A 22270-nucleotide genomic window follows, 5' to 3' on the forward strand; every position below is an offset into this window, starting at 1 on the left:
CTTCTGAAGGAATGACAATATTGGTGGTGCCCCAATGAGCCTGGTGCACATCCAATCTGCATCCACCTTTGCAGTCTTCTCTTAATGCCGCTCAAACACCAGAAAAATGGAATTAATCTCTTGGAATTTGATATCTTTGATGGAGAAAGAGGTGAAATGTGTGGGTCTGCCAGGTGTGGATTAGCTTGTGTGGTGCTGTCAAATGGTTTGTGTCCCTACAATCCAAAGGGAATCTCCAGAATAATAAACTTGGATAAAGTACCTACTTTCCTGCATTAGGGAAACTAATTTTTCACTTTCATCAACTAAATCATGTGCTGCCTAGAGACAAGACCTGGTCTGAGTTAGCCTGCAGTACAGCAATAGTCATTACCCTCCTATGATAGGCATTGACTAGGGTAATTCTCACACAAAACCCTCACATTTTTCTTTTCTTCAATCTGACCAAGGCCACAATCAGATTACGTATTACTTTCTATAATGACATAGTTTCCCTGCTTGTTTGTGTGAGTCAGCACAGGCAGGACCCAGGAAGAACCACAGAAACACAAAGATGACATGTATTTCCCTTACCTCACTGACCAGGGGATCCCCAAAGCAGCAGAGGCACACAAGTGGGACACAGGCACCACAGGGCTTGGGCACTGCTAGGGCATCACCAAACCTGCTGTCCCTGCCTGTTAATCAGGGATTCACACAGGCATCTTACCACCATGCTTTGATCTTTCCTGAAGCAGAGCAGGAATCTCAAGCATGTGTGATAGGGTGCCTCCGAGTCTCTCACAGGCTTATGTTATCTAAACACAGATGTTCTACTTGTCAAACACACAAGGCTAAACAACAATTAGTATGATGTATGTGTTTTTGTACAGCCCAGCTGCAAGTCACTCCAGCGTGTTTATAATCCTCCTCACCAGTCTTCTGCTATTATCCCACGTTGGTTCTTCACATCACAATAAAAACATTGTGCCAGCAGGAGTTAGGAAGGGGAGGGAAGAGCTTGAAGAGTTTGCAAATGTGAAGGAAACAAACTGAATCCCACATTCCAGTATCTTCTCAGTTACAGACTGCTAAAAAGCAGAATTGAAGACTACCAGGTAAAATTTAAGATTAATATCCAGTGTTCCAAATTAGGCCCTATTTGATGGAATTCTACTTTTGAGGTAGAGTATCTCAGGACATCAGGCTCTTAAGTGCAAATCAAGATGTGCAGCCAGTTTATCTTACCAATTTATCTTCCCAGTCTGTTAATTGAAAAGCTGTTAAATATTCCCTGTCTTCTGTCCTAAGGGCCACCTGTTTTCCAGAAGACATACCAGGATCACAGCTTGATGCTAGCAAGGTGTTTTCTGTTGAAAGGGTACAGCTAAGGCACTCTACAAGAATTAATAGATGACATGAGACCTGGTTTATCCAAAGAAGGAAAAGTCCAACAAACAAGAACAACAACCAGAATTACTTTTGAGCAAGGCATTTCAGTTTATTGTCAAGACACTTTCTTCCCTCATTTGTCAGCAAGTATTTTAGATAATTTCTAACATGGACTTCCAGCTCAAAGAGGTCACAATTTCCCAGACCCTGGTGATCATTTGAGAGAGCAAGTTTGTGGCACAGAAAGTAATTTTTTAGATTCTTTGTTCCCAAAACCCAACATGGCTCCATATGAGATTGTCACATCATGCAAGAAGCTCATCCCATGTATTTGATGACTAATTTGTTGCAGTCAGTCCTGGACTTCAAAGCCACACTTCAGAAAAAAAAACTTTTTGTTACATAGCTTGCTTGCCTTGGGTTGTGCTTAAGAGTCTAAAACCAGAGTACTGCTTGTGGTTTTTTTAACTTAGAAATAACCCATCAACTACTTTCCATGTTTCCACATGCCACAGTCTCAAATTCTGACAAATTTTGCAAGAAAATGCATGAGCAAATGGAAAAATCAGACTTAATGTTCTGTGTTGGAATAAATAAAGGGCTGTCTCTTGAATACTACATTGAGGTACTTTTTTTTCTCTGTGTATTGCATCACAAGAGACCTTTCTGTGGAATTTGTTTGTTTGATCTTTGCCCTAGAATATCCAAGTGTGCTGTGTACGGGAATATGCCAACCTCATTTGGGATCACCAGTGGTTTGATACTGTCTATCCATGGCTTGCCAATGGACTTAAGCTACCTTAGACTCAAACTTGGACTTCTCTGCAACTCTGCATGACCTCTGCTCACTGCCACGTGCTCCCTGGGCACCCTTTTTCTTTTGGATCTCCTTGCTGAAATGTATTTTTGTGGGGCTCTATAAAAAAGTAAATACATTAAAATCATTGTCATTCCCTAGTCTGTGACTGCTGCACTGACTACATAAACCTGGCCTTGGCTTTTTAAGTCCTTTGGACTACACTGTAGCTCCAGATGGCACAGCAATTTGCAAAATCACCGTTTCCAGGCAGCACATTACAACACCCTGATTAAGGCAAGAAGGATGGGACCATCTCTTACTAAGGCAGCTTCTCAGCTGGTGACGCTGCACTGGGCACTGAATTCTTGTGTCATTGGAATGCTCTTTCCCTCTTTTAAACTGACCTAGAAATCAGAGGTTTTCCCCAAATTTAATTCCCAAAGGCAGGAATTTGTGTGTCCATTTTCTGCAACCCAGTGTGAAGAGACTGCTGGAAATAACCTGTAATTTCTTCTGGAAAATGTACATTGAACAGACACTTGACTTTTAAAAAAGAAAACAGTAGTGTACTACCAAAATGCACATGAACAACATTCCTCCCCAGATAGCAGATAGTTCATGTAGTTTCTTCTATTTCTTGTTTCCAGGATTTCATCTTGTGGTGCTTTAGAACTTTTTGGTTTTCTGGAGATTTTTGTTTTGTTTTGTGGTTTTGTTTTCATAATTTACGTATTTTTTCCTCAGAAATTAGTTTTTACCATCTAAACACAGAACCTAAATTTGTACTATTTTTTCCCTAGAGGTAGTGAAAACACAGAAACTTCTGCTACCTTATGTGTCCTGACAAATTTTCTTTTTTTTCCTTCAGCAGCTAACAATTCTGGTTTTATACTGAAGGTTGGTGCACAAATAGACCAGTGTACTACAGACAGAAGCAACTCAGCTACATTGGGACTGGACTTTCTTCTCTATATACCTCCCCACATGCTTATACACACACATTTGGATTCACTATTAACAGACAATTTCCTACTAAAAATCAATGACATTTTCCATTAGCATTGTTGGGAGAAGCATTGATTGGCCCTTAAAAGGTTGGCTGCACATTATGTGAAAGAACCCAACTGCAAAGAGCTAAATTTGCAACATAAAATGTACTCAGCATTCTGCCAGGGAAGCACTATCAAGGCTTTTATCCAGTTTTTCAGGATAATATATGACACAGCACATCTTTATCCAACATTTCTATATTTTACTCTGCTGAGTGTTTATTAATTCACACCAGTTATAACCACAGTCACAATCCAGCACTGAGTAGTTGCAAGATTTTAATGCTGGACTCAGATTTAAGTCGGTAACACCCCTTTAGAACCAAGAAAGTTATCAATTTTGCGTGAAGATTTTTCTATTCTTGACCATGCAAGAAATCACTTTCAAAAGTTATTCAGAAAATTAAGTGTAAGGGGGGAACTCACACAGCTACCAAGGGCATTATAAAGCTACTGCGCTCCCTTTTGTGAGTATTGAAGTTACTTTAAATAAAACATGTAAAATGATTCCTCATTCCCACTCTTAAGTTATGTAACACTTTGTTTTACTATTGAAGCCCATCCTTTTAATTCTCTCTTGGAAAAGCAAACAATGCATCATTTTGAATCACTCAAATGTACTGTGGCAATGGCTTTGTTTCAACAGTGACTGCTGCTATAAATGACTTTTCCAGAACTTTGTGGTATCCAAAGAATACCTAACAAGATCTATTTGCTTGCACTAGTATTAACACATTCATCCCTGTGCTGTCTGCAAGAGTGGCCTCTGTTTGCTTCAGGAAATGACTGAAGGTTGAGCAAGTTACCCCAATGCAAGTGTCTGGAGACCTGTACCCAGTACATTGGAAGCACTGGATGCAGAGTTGTTGGTAGAAATTACACAAAATCAGTCTGAGCTTTGATCTTCCCAATCCCCTTCATTCTTTCCAGACTTCAGGCACAGTGGTTCTACAGAACCCTCCCAAGAGCTGTGCTTGGGCCACCTACCCAGTGCTGCCTGAGGTCTCCTGGAGCAGTCCTCACTCCAGCCTACTACTGCTTCTCTAAGCTCACCCAATTTTGCTCATTTTCCTCTTCTAAATTGTTTGGGGTTTTGGGTTTTCCCCCCCACGTTGGACTGACTTCAGCCTTCTACATCCTTTGAATTAGGATGAAACACATGAGCTACAATTTTTCTTCCTCCTTGCTGTGGCTATTCCATTGTTCCTTTGCCTTTTTCTCTCCTCTGTTCTTGCTGAAACTTCTTTACCATCTAGAATCTGCACTAGCCTGCCCACCCCATACCTTAATCTGTGCATTCACTGTACTTCTCAGTAATCTCCTTGCTTCACCTTTTCTGCCAGTGCCTTCTTTCAGGCCGAGCCTTATGCAGGAACCAGCATCCCAGTCCTGGTTTCTCAAAGTCCTGTCTTCACCAAATCCACTTCTTATCCAAATCTTTTAACTGATATCCAGCAGCCTTCCAAACCTCCTCTCACCAAGCTATTGCTCCTTGCATAACCTCCATCATTTCAGTTAAGGTAATAAGTTCTCCTTTCCAGTGTACGAACAGCAGTGAAGGCTTGTAAATGTCCCAGGGCCTTGTGAATGTATTAACAGATTCACAACGTTATTGGGGCTGCCTACATCTGACAGCAGAACTTTGAACATAAAGGAACAAAACATGAAATGAGTTAATATATGGCAGAATTTAGAAAAAGACTGAAGCTGAAAACCATTCCCAGTGAAACGGACACCAGAAATAAATCTCACATCTAGCTTCAATAAGGATTCTTGTTTTAGAGGCAAACTGTAGACCAGCTGTAAACCCCAAACAAGTCCTGCGACACTACGATGCATTAAGCAACAGGATGACAAGTCTGCTTTTTCTCTTCAGCACAACCAAGTTTGCGTATGTGCCCTCCTCTCCTTCTGCTCTGGATGTCTTTAGAAGAGGTTTGCTAAATTTAATCCACAGTTGTAGACCAATAAAACCTCACTGCAAAACCTCCCAATGGAGGAACATTATTGTCTAAGAAAGTAACTTTGAAGTTTTAAGTGCGACAAAATAATGAACCAGTTCTGCCTGCAGGGAGATGACATGGTGACATCTCTGTAAGAAAGTTACATCAGCTACCAAAGTAAGTGGTATTAGCACCATTAAACATATTTCAGCACACCTAAGGTATTTCACTACCTGTAAAATGTAGTCTTGTAGCAACATCAGCAGGGCTGCATAAACACTGTTTTCTGCACGTTAGCCAAAACATGAGCCTTAGCCCAAGTTCACCAAGTTCACCAGATGTGGGTTTTAGAGGAGCATCAAGGCCGTCTGTGCCAGAGAAGAAATTCAGCCTGTGCTACATTCAAGTTTAATCTCGTCTAGTTGCACTGACACCGTGCATTTAAGCCAGGCTTTTCTCAAGAGTTCCCTGCACAGCCCATAAAAACAAGTGCAGCATCAGCTGGCCATCACCAGGGAACAAGCTGGCCACGCTCACCCCTACAGGCACTCGATGCAAAGGGCTGCAAATGCTGCAGAAGCTGCAGGCACCAGAGCTACAATTTTGCCCAGTGCATTCATTTTTCACGTAGATGATTCATCTTAGATTTCATCTGTAAACAATAAACAAAGCCTGAGTGTTATTTATGACACACTGTCCTGTCAGGATGGGGGCACGAGGACTGGCTAGCATTTAGCATGGCTTTCTAAGGGACAGCACCTGCTGTGAAAAGGACTTGGTCCTTTCATGTTTCATGAGATCAGCTGAGCAAGACAGACCAAAGCAACACTGGCAAGATGTTTAGTGCAAAACACTCTGCCACTGCTACCTCTTTGTAACAGAATGTAGTTCAATATTAACAATATCTGAAACAATCTGCTTTATCCAATTAGGTTTTATTTTAATTTAAAAAATCAAATGGTTCTTTCAATATAGTTATCATATGAAAATGGTAGAAAGTTTGCTGCGCACCAGTTGATACACCCTTGTTCCACTGAGTGCAGCTGGATTCAACTTGTCCATTTCACTTCCCACTCACTCTGCTTATAATCTGGTTCTCCAAGAATTTTAGTTTTCTGGGACAGGTTGCAAGTAGGACAGAAGTAATAGAAACACTCACATGACACTGGAAAAGCTTAGGATTATTTGAATTTTTTAGTCTCAGAACTGAGATACCAAAATGGGATGGATGTGTGAGTACACTTTAGTTGTGTCTAAAGTGAATTAGTGAATTTTCCAATGAAAACTGGAAATTAGTAGCTGGATGCATGGATGATGGCATTCAATGGGTTGCCATATGCTGTGGGACACATCTTTTGAAGGAGATTTTAATCGACTCAAAAGACAATATGGCAACTGGCAGGCTTTTACTTTATTGAAGCAAAGTCACAGCATTTTCAGCACTATTCCCCTCTTGTGAAGGGAAGAGTTAAACGAAGGCCCCTGAAATTTACATAACTAACAAGTAAAGGATTGAAGAAAGAGATTACAAGCATATTTCTCTAAAATAAATAATCTACAAAGAGTGCTTTTTCTTCTTAAAAGCAATCTAAAAATGTAAAAATTCTACGGTAAGGAGATCAAAAGATATTTTAACAACTTTCAATATTTACAAACAATACAAAAACTGCGCATGCCATCAAATGATGCAAAATTCTTATTAAAAATTAAAAGCTTCATTCCTACCAAGAACCAAAAACTCCAGCCAATATTTCAGTTTTAATTAATGGTCTTCTTTACAATTGGAAAACCGTTAAATGTTCTTATTATCTGTAAAATATACAATAAAAACGAACCTCACTAAATTATTAAGGTTAAAAAAGAAGAGCAATACTGCAGGCAAATCAAAAAGGAAAGTAACCGTAACTTATTCTTTGGTAACCGAAAGTTAGCAAGTATCTGTATTTCAAGTGATGCAAAGTAATAGTCTCCCCATTTTGACAAATGAAAGACAGATTTCCGGCAAAATACAATTCCCAAGTTTCAGTTTTGAAAGACGGGCTCCACCTACAGCTTTGTAGTGCAAGTCAAATTTCTCTTTCTAATTCAGAAACACAACTGTCCTGGTTCCGGCCAGGACAGGGTTCATTTTCTGCAGCAGCCAGACGGGGCTGTGGCCAGGACACAGAGGTTACTCTACACCACCTCAGCACTGCTGGGAACAAGGAAGAGGGGCAGCAGGTCACACCTCACCAGGCTCTGTCACCTGTGAGCCATTCACCTTTTTCGTGCACACTCTAAGCGTTGTCACTGTTACTGTCCATTTTCTTACTTCACTGTTGTTTCCAGTGAATTTTTATTTTATCAGCCCCCAACCTTCACCTTTTGTGCCTCTAATTCTCCTCCCCAGCCACCTGCAGAGGTAAGAGGAGAGGGGAGTGAGTGAGTGGGTACATGGTTTGGAGTGTTGTGGTGGAACACTAAATTGGGGATTACCATTCCTAAACCATGACAGCAACCCTTCCAAATTCTGGCTTCATTCATCTCCCACTTTCCTGATGTCTGCTTGCACCCTCCACATGCATCCAGCTGTTCTAGTTCTCTAAGGGAATACTCCAGTCAAGGAAGCAATTCACCTGGAAATGTGTGTTTCACCAAGTGAAGGTGTGAGGCTGCACAGCAGCCAGTAGTGTGTTACAAAATCAGCTCCCTTTTCCACCTTAACTACACAGTTCATTTTCCCTCAGGAAAAAGAATTAAAAGTACAGTACCCTGGACCAATCCATAACCTGGTGAGCTCACTGCTCGAGCAGGCCATGCTTCATCAAACGCTGGGCCACACCCCTCCAAGGAGCCATGTAACCCCAGCATCAACCCTGCTACCTTCTCTCAGAGGTGAATGTGCCTCATTGTGCCTCCCTCTGCTCAACGAATGCACTACGCTGCATCACTACAATGCTTTTGAAACAAATGTCCAGCTTGTACCACAGGAGCCTTCGCATTTCAGGCTTATTCCCAAATTTTGCTTGCACAATTGCAGTCTTAAGAAAAAGAAAAACTTCACACCCCTACAGACTCTGAGAAAACTTCCCCACCCCACCCCACAAGAGGACTTCTAAGGCTTTACACAAAAAATTCAACTGTTAACATTCTTCAAGCCACAGACCACTCATTCAAAGCAAGTGCTCCCCATCCCAACCCAACCATGCAGAACCATCGTCGCTTTAGCATTTAAACATACACATGCAGTTCGTGGAATAAATGCTCAGCAAAGTAACCTTGTCCTGGTCTGGGCTTTCTTCTGGAATCTAGTCCCTGTAATTTTCTAGACTAATATCCAATGCCTTTTGTCACACTGGCTTTTAACTTTCTTCAGCTGAAGAGTTTAGATACTTCCTTGAAGCACCTGGTTGAGTCATTAAGTCTACATGGGCTGGATCCAAGGTCTCCTTGCAGCCTGCCTCCTCAGCATATGGGAAGTCATTCATGTCCATTTCATCACTGTTAAACATATCAAGCTGCCCCTCTTGCTGCTCTTCCAAAGTCCTCCGGACCCTGCCCTCGGACTGTTCCACCACTTCCCCATCTCCTTCACTAATGACAGTCATGGGGCTGCTCTGGATGCGGTTGCGGACGCTGTACTTGCTGCTGGCAGCAGACGGGGGTGTCCGTGACCGGCCGTACCTCGTGCCAGAGAAGGACATGCTCCTTGGCATCAGGCCCTCACTCTTGGCCCACTCCTCCTGGGCCCGTTTGCTCTTGCTGGGCGAGCAGCCGGCAGGGCTGTCGGAAAGGTCGGCGGGGGCGTCCGTCTTCGGCCGGTGGAACCGCGGGTCCGTGTTCTTCAACATCTCTGCTGCGGACATGCGGGAACTGGTGTCACAGCGACTGCCTTTCTTCAGCAGCAGGGCTTTGAAGTTGTCATTGCTGGTGCTGCTCTTGCGAACGCTCCTCTGGATAGATCCGGCCTGTTTGAGGGTAGCTAGGTTTGGGGAAGCACCAGTGGGAGTTATGGGGGGCGACGGAGAATGGTTGCGGGTACGGTCGTCCTCAGAATCTTTACGGCCAAGGACTTTCCTTTTGGATCTGAGTTTGAAACACACACACAAAAAAAAGAGGATGACACAAAAATGAAAATTTTTACCTCCTCTAATTAAACTCAGTTTAGAGGGATGACAATGAATTTAAGCTAAAGCAGAGACAGGGAAAAGGGAGAAGTGATCTAAATCTAAAGCATGAGTAAGAACACCACCAGAACTGTACAGGCACTAATGCAGGAATTGAAGGTATACGTTTATTACTCTTTTTCTGCAGATCTGGAACAATGAAACTACTAAAACTGGCAATACTGATGTTCAAAACACTTTAGTAAATTTAGTGAATCGGGTTTTCTGGAGTCAATATTCAACTGCTCAGACTGATGTGCTATACAAATTTATACTCCATGCTGTTTTTCTGTTAATTTGGGGACTTGATTCAAAATACGTCATCTAGAGCATGTTTTGTTTTGTTTCATTTTACAATTTCACACTCTCTGGAGAATTTGAGGTGTAGTTTAGTTCACTTTCCTTCAGAAAAAAAGGACACAGCAAAGCACTGCTGCTGAAGATGGAGCAAAGGGAGCCACATGTGACAATTCTAAATTAAATTATTGTAAAACCCCGTCCCTAATCCAAATACTAAATAAATAGAGAAAAACCCTTTCCAGCTCCTCTCAATATGCACAGATAAAATTCACAGTTATGTTGGTGCTCTGTCATTGCAACTTTCAACTAAATGAAGGAGAGACCAACTTCCTGACAAGAAAGTTATCTTTCCAAATGGAAGAGCGGAGTGTTTGTCTATTTAGATGTGAAGTGCAGGGACAACACACACACAAAAAAAAATTAAGAGATAACCATGGAACTGGGAATATGTGGAAACTGGACTTTTACTGCCTCATTTTCATATTTCTAGAAATCTTAAAGAAATGTACATGCCTAGTAGCTGTAATACAGTTGCTTTGTTTCTTTGCTGACTGAGCAAGAATTAATTAAAAAGGATTGTATAAAGCCTAATTTTAAATATGGTATTTTGGCAGAAGCTTAAAACAAGTCAACAGACTTCTTAGAGATATAAAATTATCATCCTATAAACTCCATATTAATTTTTATCAGCATGTGTTCAACCCAGACCATTCCCCTTGTAAAACAGATTTCTACTTAATGTGATCTTTAGCTTTACTTTCTTAAAAGCCTTGAAATTTTGCCAAGGCAAGCTCAAATGTGTTCATGCATCGCAGCCTACTGATAATTAAAAAACCCCTGAAAACAAAGAAGCAGGATCCATCAGCTGAGTAGGTGGCAGCAACAGACACTGCTATAGGCTGTGCCAAGACTTTGGAGCAATCCAGTCTCTCCCCTAAGTGGTGAAGTTTATGCATAACTCACTCGTGATGCCCCCACAGGCAGCTGCACCAGCTGTTATTTTCAGCAGCTGCTGCTGCTGCCTCCACCTGTCCTTCTGGAATAAGAATGTAATGCCAATGTCCATTCAGCCTGAGAGTGAATGGACACAGAAGACAGCAAAGAGACAGAGTGATGACTTCAGGAGCAGCCAATGTGGGAACCTCATCTAGATTTAACTGTGCCTTTGCGCCGTAGGCAGCAGATGATTTTGGTGCTCGAATGCTCTGCGAGTCTGTATGTGAACACTTGTGTGCATTTGTTACAGGGGAAAGATTTTCCTTCATTACAGTTTTGGCTGCCTGTGGGTATCTTTAAACACTGCAGTGCTGGGGTTGTACTGTTACCAAACCCCAAATTAAACTTAAAAAAAGAAAAAATCAGTTGCAAGGATCTGCACAGAAAGACTATTATCGCAGCTTGGAGTGATGTGGTAAGACTGTGAATGCAGTGCAGAGCAGTCAGTTTGCTGACAACACCTGGCCAGCTTTTCTCAATATGTATGAATTATGGAAGAAACTTGAAATTACGAACCAAATTTGGTTTTGGTGGCTTTTCAGACACAGACAGGATATATGTTCAAACAAAACTATGACTTAAAACTTCGGACTGTTCTTCCTGTCCTTAATGCGCATACCACTAAATTTCTTATCTTGCTCCAAATTATATATTCAAGAGTGCCAATTACTGAAGCAGTATCTCTTAGAAACAGTGGGGGAAAACCAAAACTTTTTTTACTAATTAGCAATCAAGGAAGAAAGTGGTTAAAGTCCAAAGCCAGCAAAAGCAAGGTCATAATAAAAAAATGTGTCAAGCAGTTCTAAGTATGTCACATCCAGTTCCATTGTCCATTTCCCCACAAACTAATGAATTACAAATATGTGCATACCACAGAAATCCAGTGTCTATCTGCATACACAAAGGAGAATGGCTACTGGCCAGAACACCCCATTCTTAAGCCAGATTTGACACAGCTCTAGAGAGTGCCATGCAACATGAATGCAACAGATCGTTTTCAGAATGGCTCATACAGGCCAAGTCCTAAGGGCTAACAGTAAATTATAAAAAGTCAGTATCATATACATGTAGTTTTTGTAAGGTCTGGAAAAGACTTGTTTCAAAAAATGAAAAAACCATAGTATCTGCATCCAGAATGCTGCAGCCCCGCAGCCGCTCTCTTCCGGTCCCTCATTCCCGATGCACAGCTGTGCAGACGGAGTGAGCACCGGGATAATTCCCCACTCCCGGGCAGGAGGCGGCCCCTCTGCGGCTTGCAGAGCGCGGCGCAGCCACGCGATGGCGCTGTCGCCACGCCCGGCCCGGCCCGGGCGGCTCCGGGAGCGCCGCTCCAAGGGACCCGCTCCGGGCTCCGCCTTCAGCGCTCCTGTCCTGGCCCTGGGGCTTTCTCGGGCTTTCTTCCTCCTCAGCACCTAACGTGAACAGCACATAAATCTAGCTGCCATTCGGCATGATTCTGTTTTCAAGGGAAATGAATAATGCCATTAACAATAGAGCCAGTACTGCACATTCCATTCATGAACCAGTTTGACACAAAATACCCGACCTCAGGCTGGATTATGGCAAACTATAATCCAGCGTTTGCCATATGTTTTGCCATATGACTGACATGTTGTGTTACTTGCCAGTTTCAGCCACGCTTGCCATGAAGCATTAGCGTTGAGCCTCTGTCCCAAACTGCACCATATAAGCAGCGAAGAGAGTAAAAAGAGATGGAGAAGAACGAGAATGAAAACAAAAAGATACACAGAAAAAGCAACAGTAGAGTTAATATGGCAGATTGAGAACAGTACAATAAATACTAGACGTAAATTGATATTTTAAAGGGCAAGGTATTTATAATATAATCTACATCCATTTAATCTGGTTGGGTTTAGTTCAGAATGGATTAAATACATTTATAAAACAATAACATGCAAGTTCTTTTCCTCATCTTTTTCACATATAGCCTTAGTAGAAAGTTGATAAATATGTGCTTTCTGTTAAAGCCATGACTGTTGTAATTGGATGTTCAACAAAACAATGTTAAATTTACTTCTGAGAGACCTACCAGGCCTGACAGTAGAGGAAGGGCAGTTTCTACAGTACCTGTGAATGGCTGCAAAAAGATCCTCAGTAGTCCTTGGTCTTGCTGGTGTTGCCACTCCGTCTGTCTCTTCCCCATAACCACTGCTTGGCAGGAATGAACTACCGGCTGTGTCTGACTCAAACACCTCCACTACGCAAAGAGAACGAACAACACAATCAGTCTGTCATGCGAACCCCACGGGCACACAGTCCTGAAACCAGCCCTTGCTGCCTCCAAGGAGAAGCATCCGATGGACTGAGTGAGTGCAGCGCAGTCATTACTGTGATTTCAGATCAACGCTTGCTTAGGGAACTGCAGTGCGTGAAATATACGCCCGTGCTTGCTCACGCATAACAGGCGGAGAACAGTAACAAAAGAAAATTTGTAGCATTCCCACTAAAATGCAAAACCAGTATTAACAAATGAACTCCTTTCACAGCATGCTTTAATACTAGCGTGGTTAAATAAATCATCATTTTCTTTCCATGTCTGTAACAGTGAGAAGTCAGAAAGGAATTCTATGAAATGTCATACAATATTCATCAGATCCCTGCAACTTTTTTTGTTTTAGTTGTAACAATCACAAGAAGATCTGCCTTCTACAGAATGCCACCTCAATGCTAGGATCCCCACCTTTTAAAATAGCTACTGCTGCATCTGAATTAGTCAGAGAAAAGAGACTCACCACTTTCGTTCTCTTGAGACGGGTGCCCGTCAGTGTTACTGCCACTGTCTTGGCTGCTGCCTGAACTGCTTCCTTCATCAAAAGCAGACTGCTCCTCCTGCCTGGGTTCCTCTTGAACTGGTGATGCAGCAGGCTGTACCACAAAGGCATTCGCTCCCACTGTCTCAGAGAAGGTGAATCCAGCAGCTCCTCCCTCAGGAACCAGGCTGCCAGAGTCCATCTCGCTAGAACCGAGTCCATCTGTAAGACAATTTCTCGCCTCCTCAGAGTGTGCAAGCACAGCGTCTCTCTTAGCTGGGCTTCTGGCAGTATCACCCACTTCAGCTGCTTTCTCCACTGTAAGGTCTAACTGTGGAGGTGGAACCAGAAGGAACAGTTTGGGTTTCTTTGAAATAGGAGGTGGTTTCTTGCTTGGCAATACTCCCTGAGTCTTGTCAGGAGATGCTGGTGATCCCTGAAGTGACATGCCAGAAGGGAGGTCTTCACTCTGCACTGAGGACTCAGGTGTGTCATCAGTGGCTGACCCCAGAGCATCATCTTCAGAAGATTTCTTTGCACCTACTGCACTCACAGGCTTTTGATCACTGTCAAGTACAGATGTGTTATCAGAGAGAATGAGAGGAGAACCCCGAGACAGTGTTTGAACCGCATTTTTAAATGAGGTGCCTTGAGTTTTCACCTCCTCATCACCTAAGCTGGTACTGAGTTTTAGTGAGAGAGATGGCTTTAGCAAAGACTGTGATGATGAATTTACAGTACCCTTCTCCTGAGAGGTGGTTTCAGAAGCAGATTCAGTTGACGATTCACCTTCTGTCGATTTTTTCACAGACCTCAACTGCACCATTTGCAGGGCTTTGGTGGTTACTAATGGCATCACAGGTCTTGATGAATCTTGCCTGTTGAGTGGCTGTTTCACTGGACTGTAGCAGGAATCCTCCTGGTTGCGTTTCTTAAAAGAATACAGTGGGTATATTGCTGCTGCACCTTTTGTTATTTTGGGATCAAGCGGTGGGGCTGGTGGTGGGACAGCCAAGGGGCAAGAAGGAGGAGGAGGAACAGGGGAAGAGAATGAACTGATGGAGGCTTCTTGAGGAAACCATGGGACAGTCTGAGCAAAGGCAGAACTTACACTGGCTTCTGGTGGAGGAGGGGGGAACGTGGGAGAGGTCGACAATGGTGACAGATCCATTACTTCTGCCGGAGGAGGAGGAGGAAGAGGAGAAAGCTCAGGACAATGCTGAGATGTTGGAAGAGGAGGTGGTGGAGGTGCACCAGAATCCACAGGAGGGCTCATGGCAGGGTCCAGTTTCTTCACACTCACACTCCCTTCAGTAGATGTATTTGAAGAAAGAGAAGTGGACGACGAAGACATGGAGACCGAAGACAAAAGAGAGGACTTCCTTTCAGGCACTTTAGGCTTCAGCTTGGATTTCCCATTTCCTGATGATGCAGACTTTACAAGTACAGGCACTGGAGTAAGCGCAGTGGGTGTGTTGGACTGGCTGGAGTACCCACTCGATGGCGATGTGACGCGGTGGGATTTCTCCGGAGAAGCACTCTTTGGTTTGGCCAGTCCACTGGGCACTTGTGGCACAGAAGCCCTTGAGCCATCGCTGAAGTGGCTGATGCTGTAATCGCTGAGAGCAGACGAAGTACTGGCAGAATGGGTCACAGGAGATTTCACCTGGTCATCTGCCACCGCAGCATAGTCGCTGTAGTAACCCCACTGGTCAGCATACTCCGACTTTATGCTACTTGTTTCACTCTGGGAGGGAGTGACTGTGCAGATGGAGTACAGGTTTGGAGCAGTGGTGGACATCATGCTGCTGCTCGCACTGACCGAGCTTTGGCTGCGTGAGCGCAACACCCAGGGATCCTCATAATCACTGCAGGGGCTCTGGGAAGGGGAGCTGCCATTTTTGCACTTGAGATTCAGCTGCAGAGAATGCTGAAGAGTGGCAATGAGGGTTTCATCAAGTATCTGTCCATTGGATTGGGCTTTTTTCTTAGGAATCCTTCTGAGTGAGTCTGTTCTGGATGGTGGCAAAGGGGGCTTCTTAGCCTTTTTCAGTGAGATGTTTCTTGCAAGGGATTTGTCACCTTGGCCTGAGTGATCAACCTGAAGCTTCTTCTCCTTTCCTTCAAAGACATTTATCACGCTGTCTCTGGGGTTCTCAAAACCATTAGTACTATTGCATGGCATGTCTGCCTTCAGTCCAGAGTCCATATGCATGGAGCCATAATAGCCATCATGGTCCACAGAATACAGGGAAGTAGAATCATCCCTGACTGACGTCCTCTCCAGGCTGCTGCTGCTCAGGTTGCTACGGGGCGTGGCACAGCCTGGTGTTGTACAAACCACCTTGTGTGAAGGGGTCTCGCTGCTCTCCGAAGACTTGTACAGCCAATGCTCCGTGCTGCTCACGGCTGCCTGCGCTCGCTCCCCAGAGTAGCTGGATTCGCTCCGACCATCGCTGTCCTGGGAAGGGCTTGCTAAAGCAGCGGTGTTCCTACAGCTGTAGCTCATGCTCTGCGACCCAGCCTCTGCATTCCCAGGAGTGCTCAGAGAGACAGCAGAGTCACCGAGAGAAAGCATCATGACAGTGTTAGATGGGATGGTATCTGAAGTCTGTGAGTGACGTGTGGAGCTACTCTCACTCCAGTTACCACTTGAAGAATGGTGATCTTCTTTCCCACTTACTGCACTGCTGGCAGCAGGATTGTCTCTTGGATTTGGAAAGGCAGCAGAGCTGGACATTTTACTATCCAATGATCCAACACTCTGGGCAGCATGAATAAGGATAACTTCCGAGGAGGATGACATTGTTGCATTGGGTATGATGCTTGTTGAGTAAGTGGCATGAGGAGAGACCACACATGCTGGGCTTGAGGACTTCTCGCTGTCACAGCTTCTCACCTCTTGGGACTTTGGCCTTGACGGGGTCCCCATCGTGGGATTAATCCTCAGATGCACAACACTATCATCCACTTGCAATTTACTTATCTGGTGGGGTAAGGTGCCAGCAATGTCTTCTGTCTGCCTTGACATCATGCTCTGTGTCTCATCTAGGGACTGCAGAGACACTCTCGCACCAACCCGAGGCAAGCTGTGAAAACCTATGTCGTTACTTTGGCGAGAGGCAAATATAACTGCAGCAGAATCGCTCATCACCGACATGTTTCCAGATGAGCTGGAGAACTGAGACATCTGGGCTGCAATGCCTTGTCCTTTCTGTGCTCGTATTCTTCTCATTGAAGGGGGCACAACTTTAACTTCCTCCGTCTGGCAGCTGGTGTCCTTGGTTTCAGAGCGCTGCATGGCGGAGCGGTAGCTGTCTAGTCTGCCTAGCGTGGAACAGTGATCTGGAACATACATGGAATGCCCTCGGAAATCACTTTGGCCAGTACCAACTGCTGGAGTCAAAAATAAAATAATTATTTCCTGAAGCACAAATTCACATTTATCTTCTCACTCATTTAAAAAATACAGCAACTCAGCAAACTGCTCGATACCCATGCTCCTGCAGGTTTATGCCTTCTGAAGAAGAATCTGCAACAATGGATTTTGCAGAGGCATAATCTGTTTTCTGCATTTCTCTTCCCTTTTTCCTTATTACCAGGAACCTTCAGCTTACAGAATCGTCTGTGTTCCTGCTGCACACTCGACACATGAAATCCTCTGTTTATGACATGGTAATAATTTCCATAGTAATCAGTTGTGTCAGAAACCAAGTGGTACTGTTTGACTTCCAGGAGGCAACGCAGCAGGAACAGACAAAAGCCTGAGAAACGTGAAGTGTGTTCCCATGCTAATGCCTCATGCAATAAAGAAAAGGGGAAGGAAATCTGGAGACTAATATGAATAAAAGGATCTACTTTTTACAAGCATTACACTTCAGAAAAAAATGTTCAGGAGACACAGACAGCTCTCCAAGTCCTGCAATTTGTCTGAAAGAATGCTAACACATGGAAACATGCATTGTTTTACCACAAGTAATACATACACTGTAAGAGCATTCATATAAGCATTATCCAACACTGCAAAGAAAACCATCAGGTAACATTTCTCTGTACAACTACTTTCTATTTATCATAAAGGAAAAACAGTAAGAAATTGATGATTGCCTCATCCTCAGCACCATCAGGAAATAAAAAAATTATTACTTTTTCTAAAAGAAGGAATGATCACATATTGGCATAACTCCTCCCAACCCCCAACTTTGAAGACAATGGAAATCAGTTTTAGCTCAATATATAGTTATCACTGGGTCAACAGAAAGGATTTTAGGGCTCTTTTAAATTTACAATTTTATTGGTAGCCACCTTTTAAAATCACAAAGCAGAGGATTGCTTTAAAATTAGTCTGTGTAAGGCTGTTGCTTTTGAATTCGGTTGCATTGCTGTATAAATAGCAAGAGAGAGGCAGGCATGCTGCTGGAGATGCTGGTAAGGATGCTACACATATGTCACTGTGGGGGAGAACTGGTTATTTCAAGTCTCTGCCTTAGTGAGTCTCAGGAGCAATAAAGTAGCATGCCTGAAAGGAATGTTCTCCTTTCATATTTACTATATGAAACTGCATTGGGAGGATAGGTATTCTTATCATGCAGCTTTAAAAACACCACTTAAAGGACATTTAATCATCCTCATTCTTGGCAGGCAAAAGAGGCATTTAGGGTAAGGAAAAGAGGGCTCTGAAAAGGCTACAGTTAAAGCAGCACACACAAAAAAGATTGTTTACTTCTTTTCCTCAGGCATGTAAGTAGCCTTTCAGCAGCTTGAAGCCTAGTTAGCTTGCTTTGTGAAAATTCTCTTGCTCTCATAAAAATGCAGCCTCTTTCTGCTTCTGGTAGATGTTTGCTGCAAAGCTAGATACTCAGATGCTGGCAAATGTCTTGGATAATCTAATATGAGATACTGTCAGAACAGATGGACTACTGCAGCCAACCAAGAGAGAGATTTGCATATTCTGTATACAGTTATTGAACTGTACAGTAAGAAAAATAATCATCCTTTCCAGGTATATTTTTTTTCTATGGAATCAGTGCACCCCTTTGGTTAAGACAGATAAAAGCATCAAAACAGACATTACAAATGTTTCTGGAACCACGACATAACCAATTTTAACTGTTGGTCAATTAAAAATATCTGGTAACAAAAATCTGCATGCCAAGACATGTAAATAACCAAAGAGATGGGGTATTTTTCTTCTTCTGTGAAACACACACACACGCACACAAACACACATGCAGATGAGACAAAAGGATTGTGCTGGTGGAGAATGAAGCTGTCAGCATTACAGCAAGTATCTGATACTGTCACACACTGACCTGTGGCTGAGAGCATGTGTATGTAGCATGTCTGTTACTGTATTCACAGAGGAAGCTAAATGCACCCTCTTTCACAAGCAGTATAATGCAGATGGGTGTTTTATGTCTGTTCAAAATGTTACTGCTAGAGAAGGTAAATAGCAAAGTGAATCAATGCTGGACTTGCTAACCTCACCTTCTCCTCCCAAAATAAGGAGAGTTAGAATCATTTATTGGGACATACTGTTAAAGGCAAATGCACAGTGATATCTGAAAAAGAAAATTAATGGCACTGAATAAAAAAGGCCATTGAATAAAGGAGGCCACTGATGGCTATACCAAAATGCCTGGTGTGGCAGCTCCTGCCCCTTCCCTTGGAGCACTGCTGGCTGCCCCAGCCAGAGCAGCACAGTAACGAGGGCAGCACCCACAACCAGCTGCAGCATGCTGCTGAGAACCAAAGCTTACCCACGTTTGTTACCAGAATAGATGTCAATTATGGTCCAGCCTAATATGCTCTGGGAAACTGCATAAATTGACTCAACAGCAGTAAATGTTCCCAACCTCAGTACTACTGCAGGGAAGCCCATCAGGGCAAGTCTTTGCACTGGTGTGAAGACCGGCCTCTTCTAGTTTGAATGATTCAGAGCCCAAATAAACAGAGGATTATGGAGGGCAAGACAGCCCAGCTTCAGACATTTAAACTACAGGGCAACATTCTTACATAGCTCTATGGGCTATGGTCAGGGAAAGAAATTTGCATTCTTGTTACCATTACAGGAACATAACTTTGAGATTTTAAATTTTGGGGTTTTTTTTAGAAAAGCAGCATATTCTGAAACTCTATCAGCTTTGGTTTTGGCTTTACATGTATGCACAAGCTCATGCAAAGCTGTGAAGATTTAGTCTTTTTATAGTTCTGTTTTCTGAAGAGGGACAACAGAAATCTGCAGGGAAAACGGTTCAAAAAACCAAGCAGAGGAACATTTAAGACTCAGGTATACTGGTAAAATGCTGAGGTGTTTATGATTTTGGTGAAATTCATAGGATGGTAACAAGGAGTATTTTATTTGCAATTAACAAATGCACTGTAAAACCCTCACTCGTTTCCAGAGTAATACTGGAAAGTAATGATTTTTAAACCCCCTTAAAATCTTTGTTGGTACTACAGCTGGAAGACAATCCCACTCTAAGGGACAGCTCAAGCCTTTGACTAAGTACACTGATAATGCTAGGTCTGTCAGAAAACACCTACTTAAATAAATAGCAGTCAGAAGACAGAAGATACCTGCAACACGAAGATCCTTGAACAGAACGAGATCTTTTAAAGAATACCATCTCTAAGTCCTTCTAGTTGCAGGGAGAATGTGTGAGCAGACAGCAGCAAAAAATGCTGCAGAACCAGACATCAGGTTACAGATGCTGAACATTATGAAGTCAGAAGTAGCTGCAAACTGGGTGCATGATAGATGTGGCTGAAAGTAACAATTATACTGTCTGCCCTTTGCATCATCCTGCATCAAGCAGCACTGCAGTCAGTGCTGTGTCCACCACAGGAGACCTGTATCTATGCTCTTTTCTTTTTCATTACCCTACTATGCTGCAAATCTCTCCTAATTAGGGCAAATGCTCTTCACTCATGTGCACGTTTAGTGCAGGCTCCAGCAGCTAGTGAAGAACACCCACTCTGTGGATTCTGGTAGTCACTGCTGTGGCACATTAGAGAGGACAGGGATCGAGAATGACAAATTTGGCAAATTTTATGGGTAAGAAAGTGTGTCTGTGTATAATCCCTGGGGCCTAGATACTAGCAGCCCTGCTGTGACTCCAGCTGATCTGGTGGCACCAGCAGCTCACTGCAGAGAATCACATGAAAGTTCCTCTGCATTGAAATGAGCAGGGGAAACTGAGGGTTTGAAAAGATAAACAGCTGTGTGTGTTGGTGTCACAAAGCAGATGCCTGTTTCAACGAGAACAAAGAAGTAGTCTCTGTTACCTTCTGACTAACCATTTCTAATGTAAGCACTCGTCTCTTATGCCACAGGCACATTCCTAAGGTGTGTTGCTCTCACTGCCTCCTCATGCCCCACCTAGCAATCCTCCTGTAAACCTGGTAAACTGGCTAAGTCACTGTGCAGGCACCACAGTTTAGTGTTACAAAAAACCCCCAGAGATTCTTATTTTGCTCTACCCCAGCAATTAGAAACTGAGTGATTTTAACAGACACTCAACAAGAAACAGACAAGTACACTGGGCTTATGGCAATTTTAAGGAATTTTCACTGCACTGCATGAAGCATCTGTAATCTCTCAGAGGGGAAGAAAAATATTGCAGTGAATCCTCTGAAACTTTTCAGTACTGCCAGCTAAAAAAAAATCCTGAATATGTGCACATATCACTGCCACCCTGAGAGGGAGAATTCTGATGTAAATATTGGGAATTCAAGTTTTCTTGATTCTGATAGTTTCTCCAACCTAACAGCCTCTGGTGAAATTTATATTCTTGGCATCTGTGTTTTTCATCCTCAGTATCAAAAAGCAGATTATACCAGCTTTCTAACATCTGATATATAGATGGATAGTGCTGGAAACGTACAATCGTGAAAAACTATAGGTAGAAACCCGGTGTTAGTCAAAACTATATATAACAATAACTTTGAAACAGAGATATTCTCTCCAAAGACTGCTAAAGTTCCAAACAGAAGCAGGTGCAGAATTCCTCGGCTGGAACAGCTGGGTATTTGAGTGGTATTTCTGTAGGACCAATGGGTATCTGGGACTTTTCTTACCTATGGAACCTGTAACTTGAGTGACTGCTAGCCCTGGAGGGAATTAACTGGAGAAGAGTATCAATTAAGAGGCGTTTTTACTAGAACAGCTGAGTTTCCAAAGGTCTGAAGGACTCATTTGCCCCCATATTGATGAGATGGAATTGCTTCTTCTCAGGCATGTCAGGAGAGCTTCAACAGTCCCAAATGACACCTGAGACACCAACTGGTACCACCAGGGGTCCGAGCTGCACAGCCAGAAAGCAAATTAAGGGCTGACAGTTGAGGTGTCAGTCATTTCCATCCCAATGACTGACATGACATCCTATAGGTGAAAGTGAGCTACTGAAAAAGTGAGGTAGGAAAATAAGCTGAAGAAACTGTATGAGGTCATTCTGACCCTTTGAACCTTTAGGTCAAGAAGGGGGAAAAAAAGTACATGGGGCAAGAAAATCACAGAACCAAAAAGACTATGAATTGCATCTGTAAGATGTAAAAAAAAGGACTGGATCTGTAAGATGGAAAAAAAGAATTTAAATAATCCAAAGGAAGTACACACAAAGCATAAAATTAGAAGACATTTTTGGAAACCAAGAGGACAGAAACTTTTGGTTTTGGGAATAAAAAAAACCCATCAAAATGCCTGTCAGAAGAAGGAGGAATAAAAAGGCAGAAAAGGTAAAGATATTTTCCTGTCCCCTGTTTTGGTGAGGTATGTTTATTAGGAACTGTGGTGGAACTGATAGTCAGGTCTGAGACGTGCTCCTCCTGCAAGACAGGGAAGGAGTCTGGGACACTAGCAGCTGCCCACTGGTGTCTGAGACTGCACTGGTGCAGA

At 43.0% G+C, this 22270-nt stretch overlaps 1 protein-coding gene across 8 annotated transcripts in view; it reads right to left on the reverse strand.

Moving 5' to 3' along the window:
• Positions 1-1455: 1455 nt before the first annotated feature.
• Positions 1456-22270, reverse strand: part of NHSL1 (NHS like 1) — a 178305-nt gene continuing 157490 nt past the window's right edge. For 4 of the 8 annotated variants that reach the window (XM_058019668.1, XM_058019666.1, XM_058019670.1 and 1 more), the window contains 3 exons: positions 13357-16770; positions 12692-12821; positions 1456-9227 (listed from right to left, as the gene is read on the reverse strand). In XM_058019668.1, coding sequence (XP_057875651.1) covers positions 8504-9227; positions 12692-12821; positions 13357-16770 — 4268 coding nt within the window. In that variant the 3' untranslated portion in view covers positions 1456-8503. Of the gene's footprint in view, positions 9228-12149; positions 12281-12691; positions 12822-13356; positions 16771-22270 lie in introns of all 8 variants that reach the window. The other 4 variants (XM_058019669.1, XM_058019667.1, XM_058019673.1 and 1 more) reach the window with 3 other exon arrangements.

This window comes from Melospiza georgiana, chromosome 3 (assembly GCF_028018845.1).
Source record: "Melospiza georgiana isolate bMelGeo1 chromosome 3, bMelGeo1.pri, whole genome shotgun sequence".
NCBI classification, from domain to species: domain Eukaryota; kingdom Metazoa; phylum Chordata; class Aves; order Passeriformes; family Passerellidae; genus Melospiza; species Melospiza georgiana.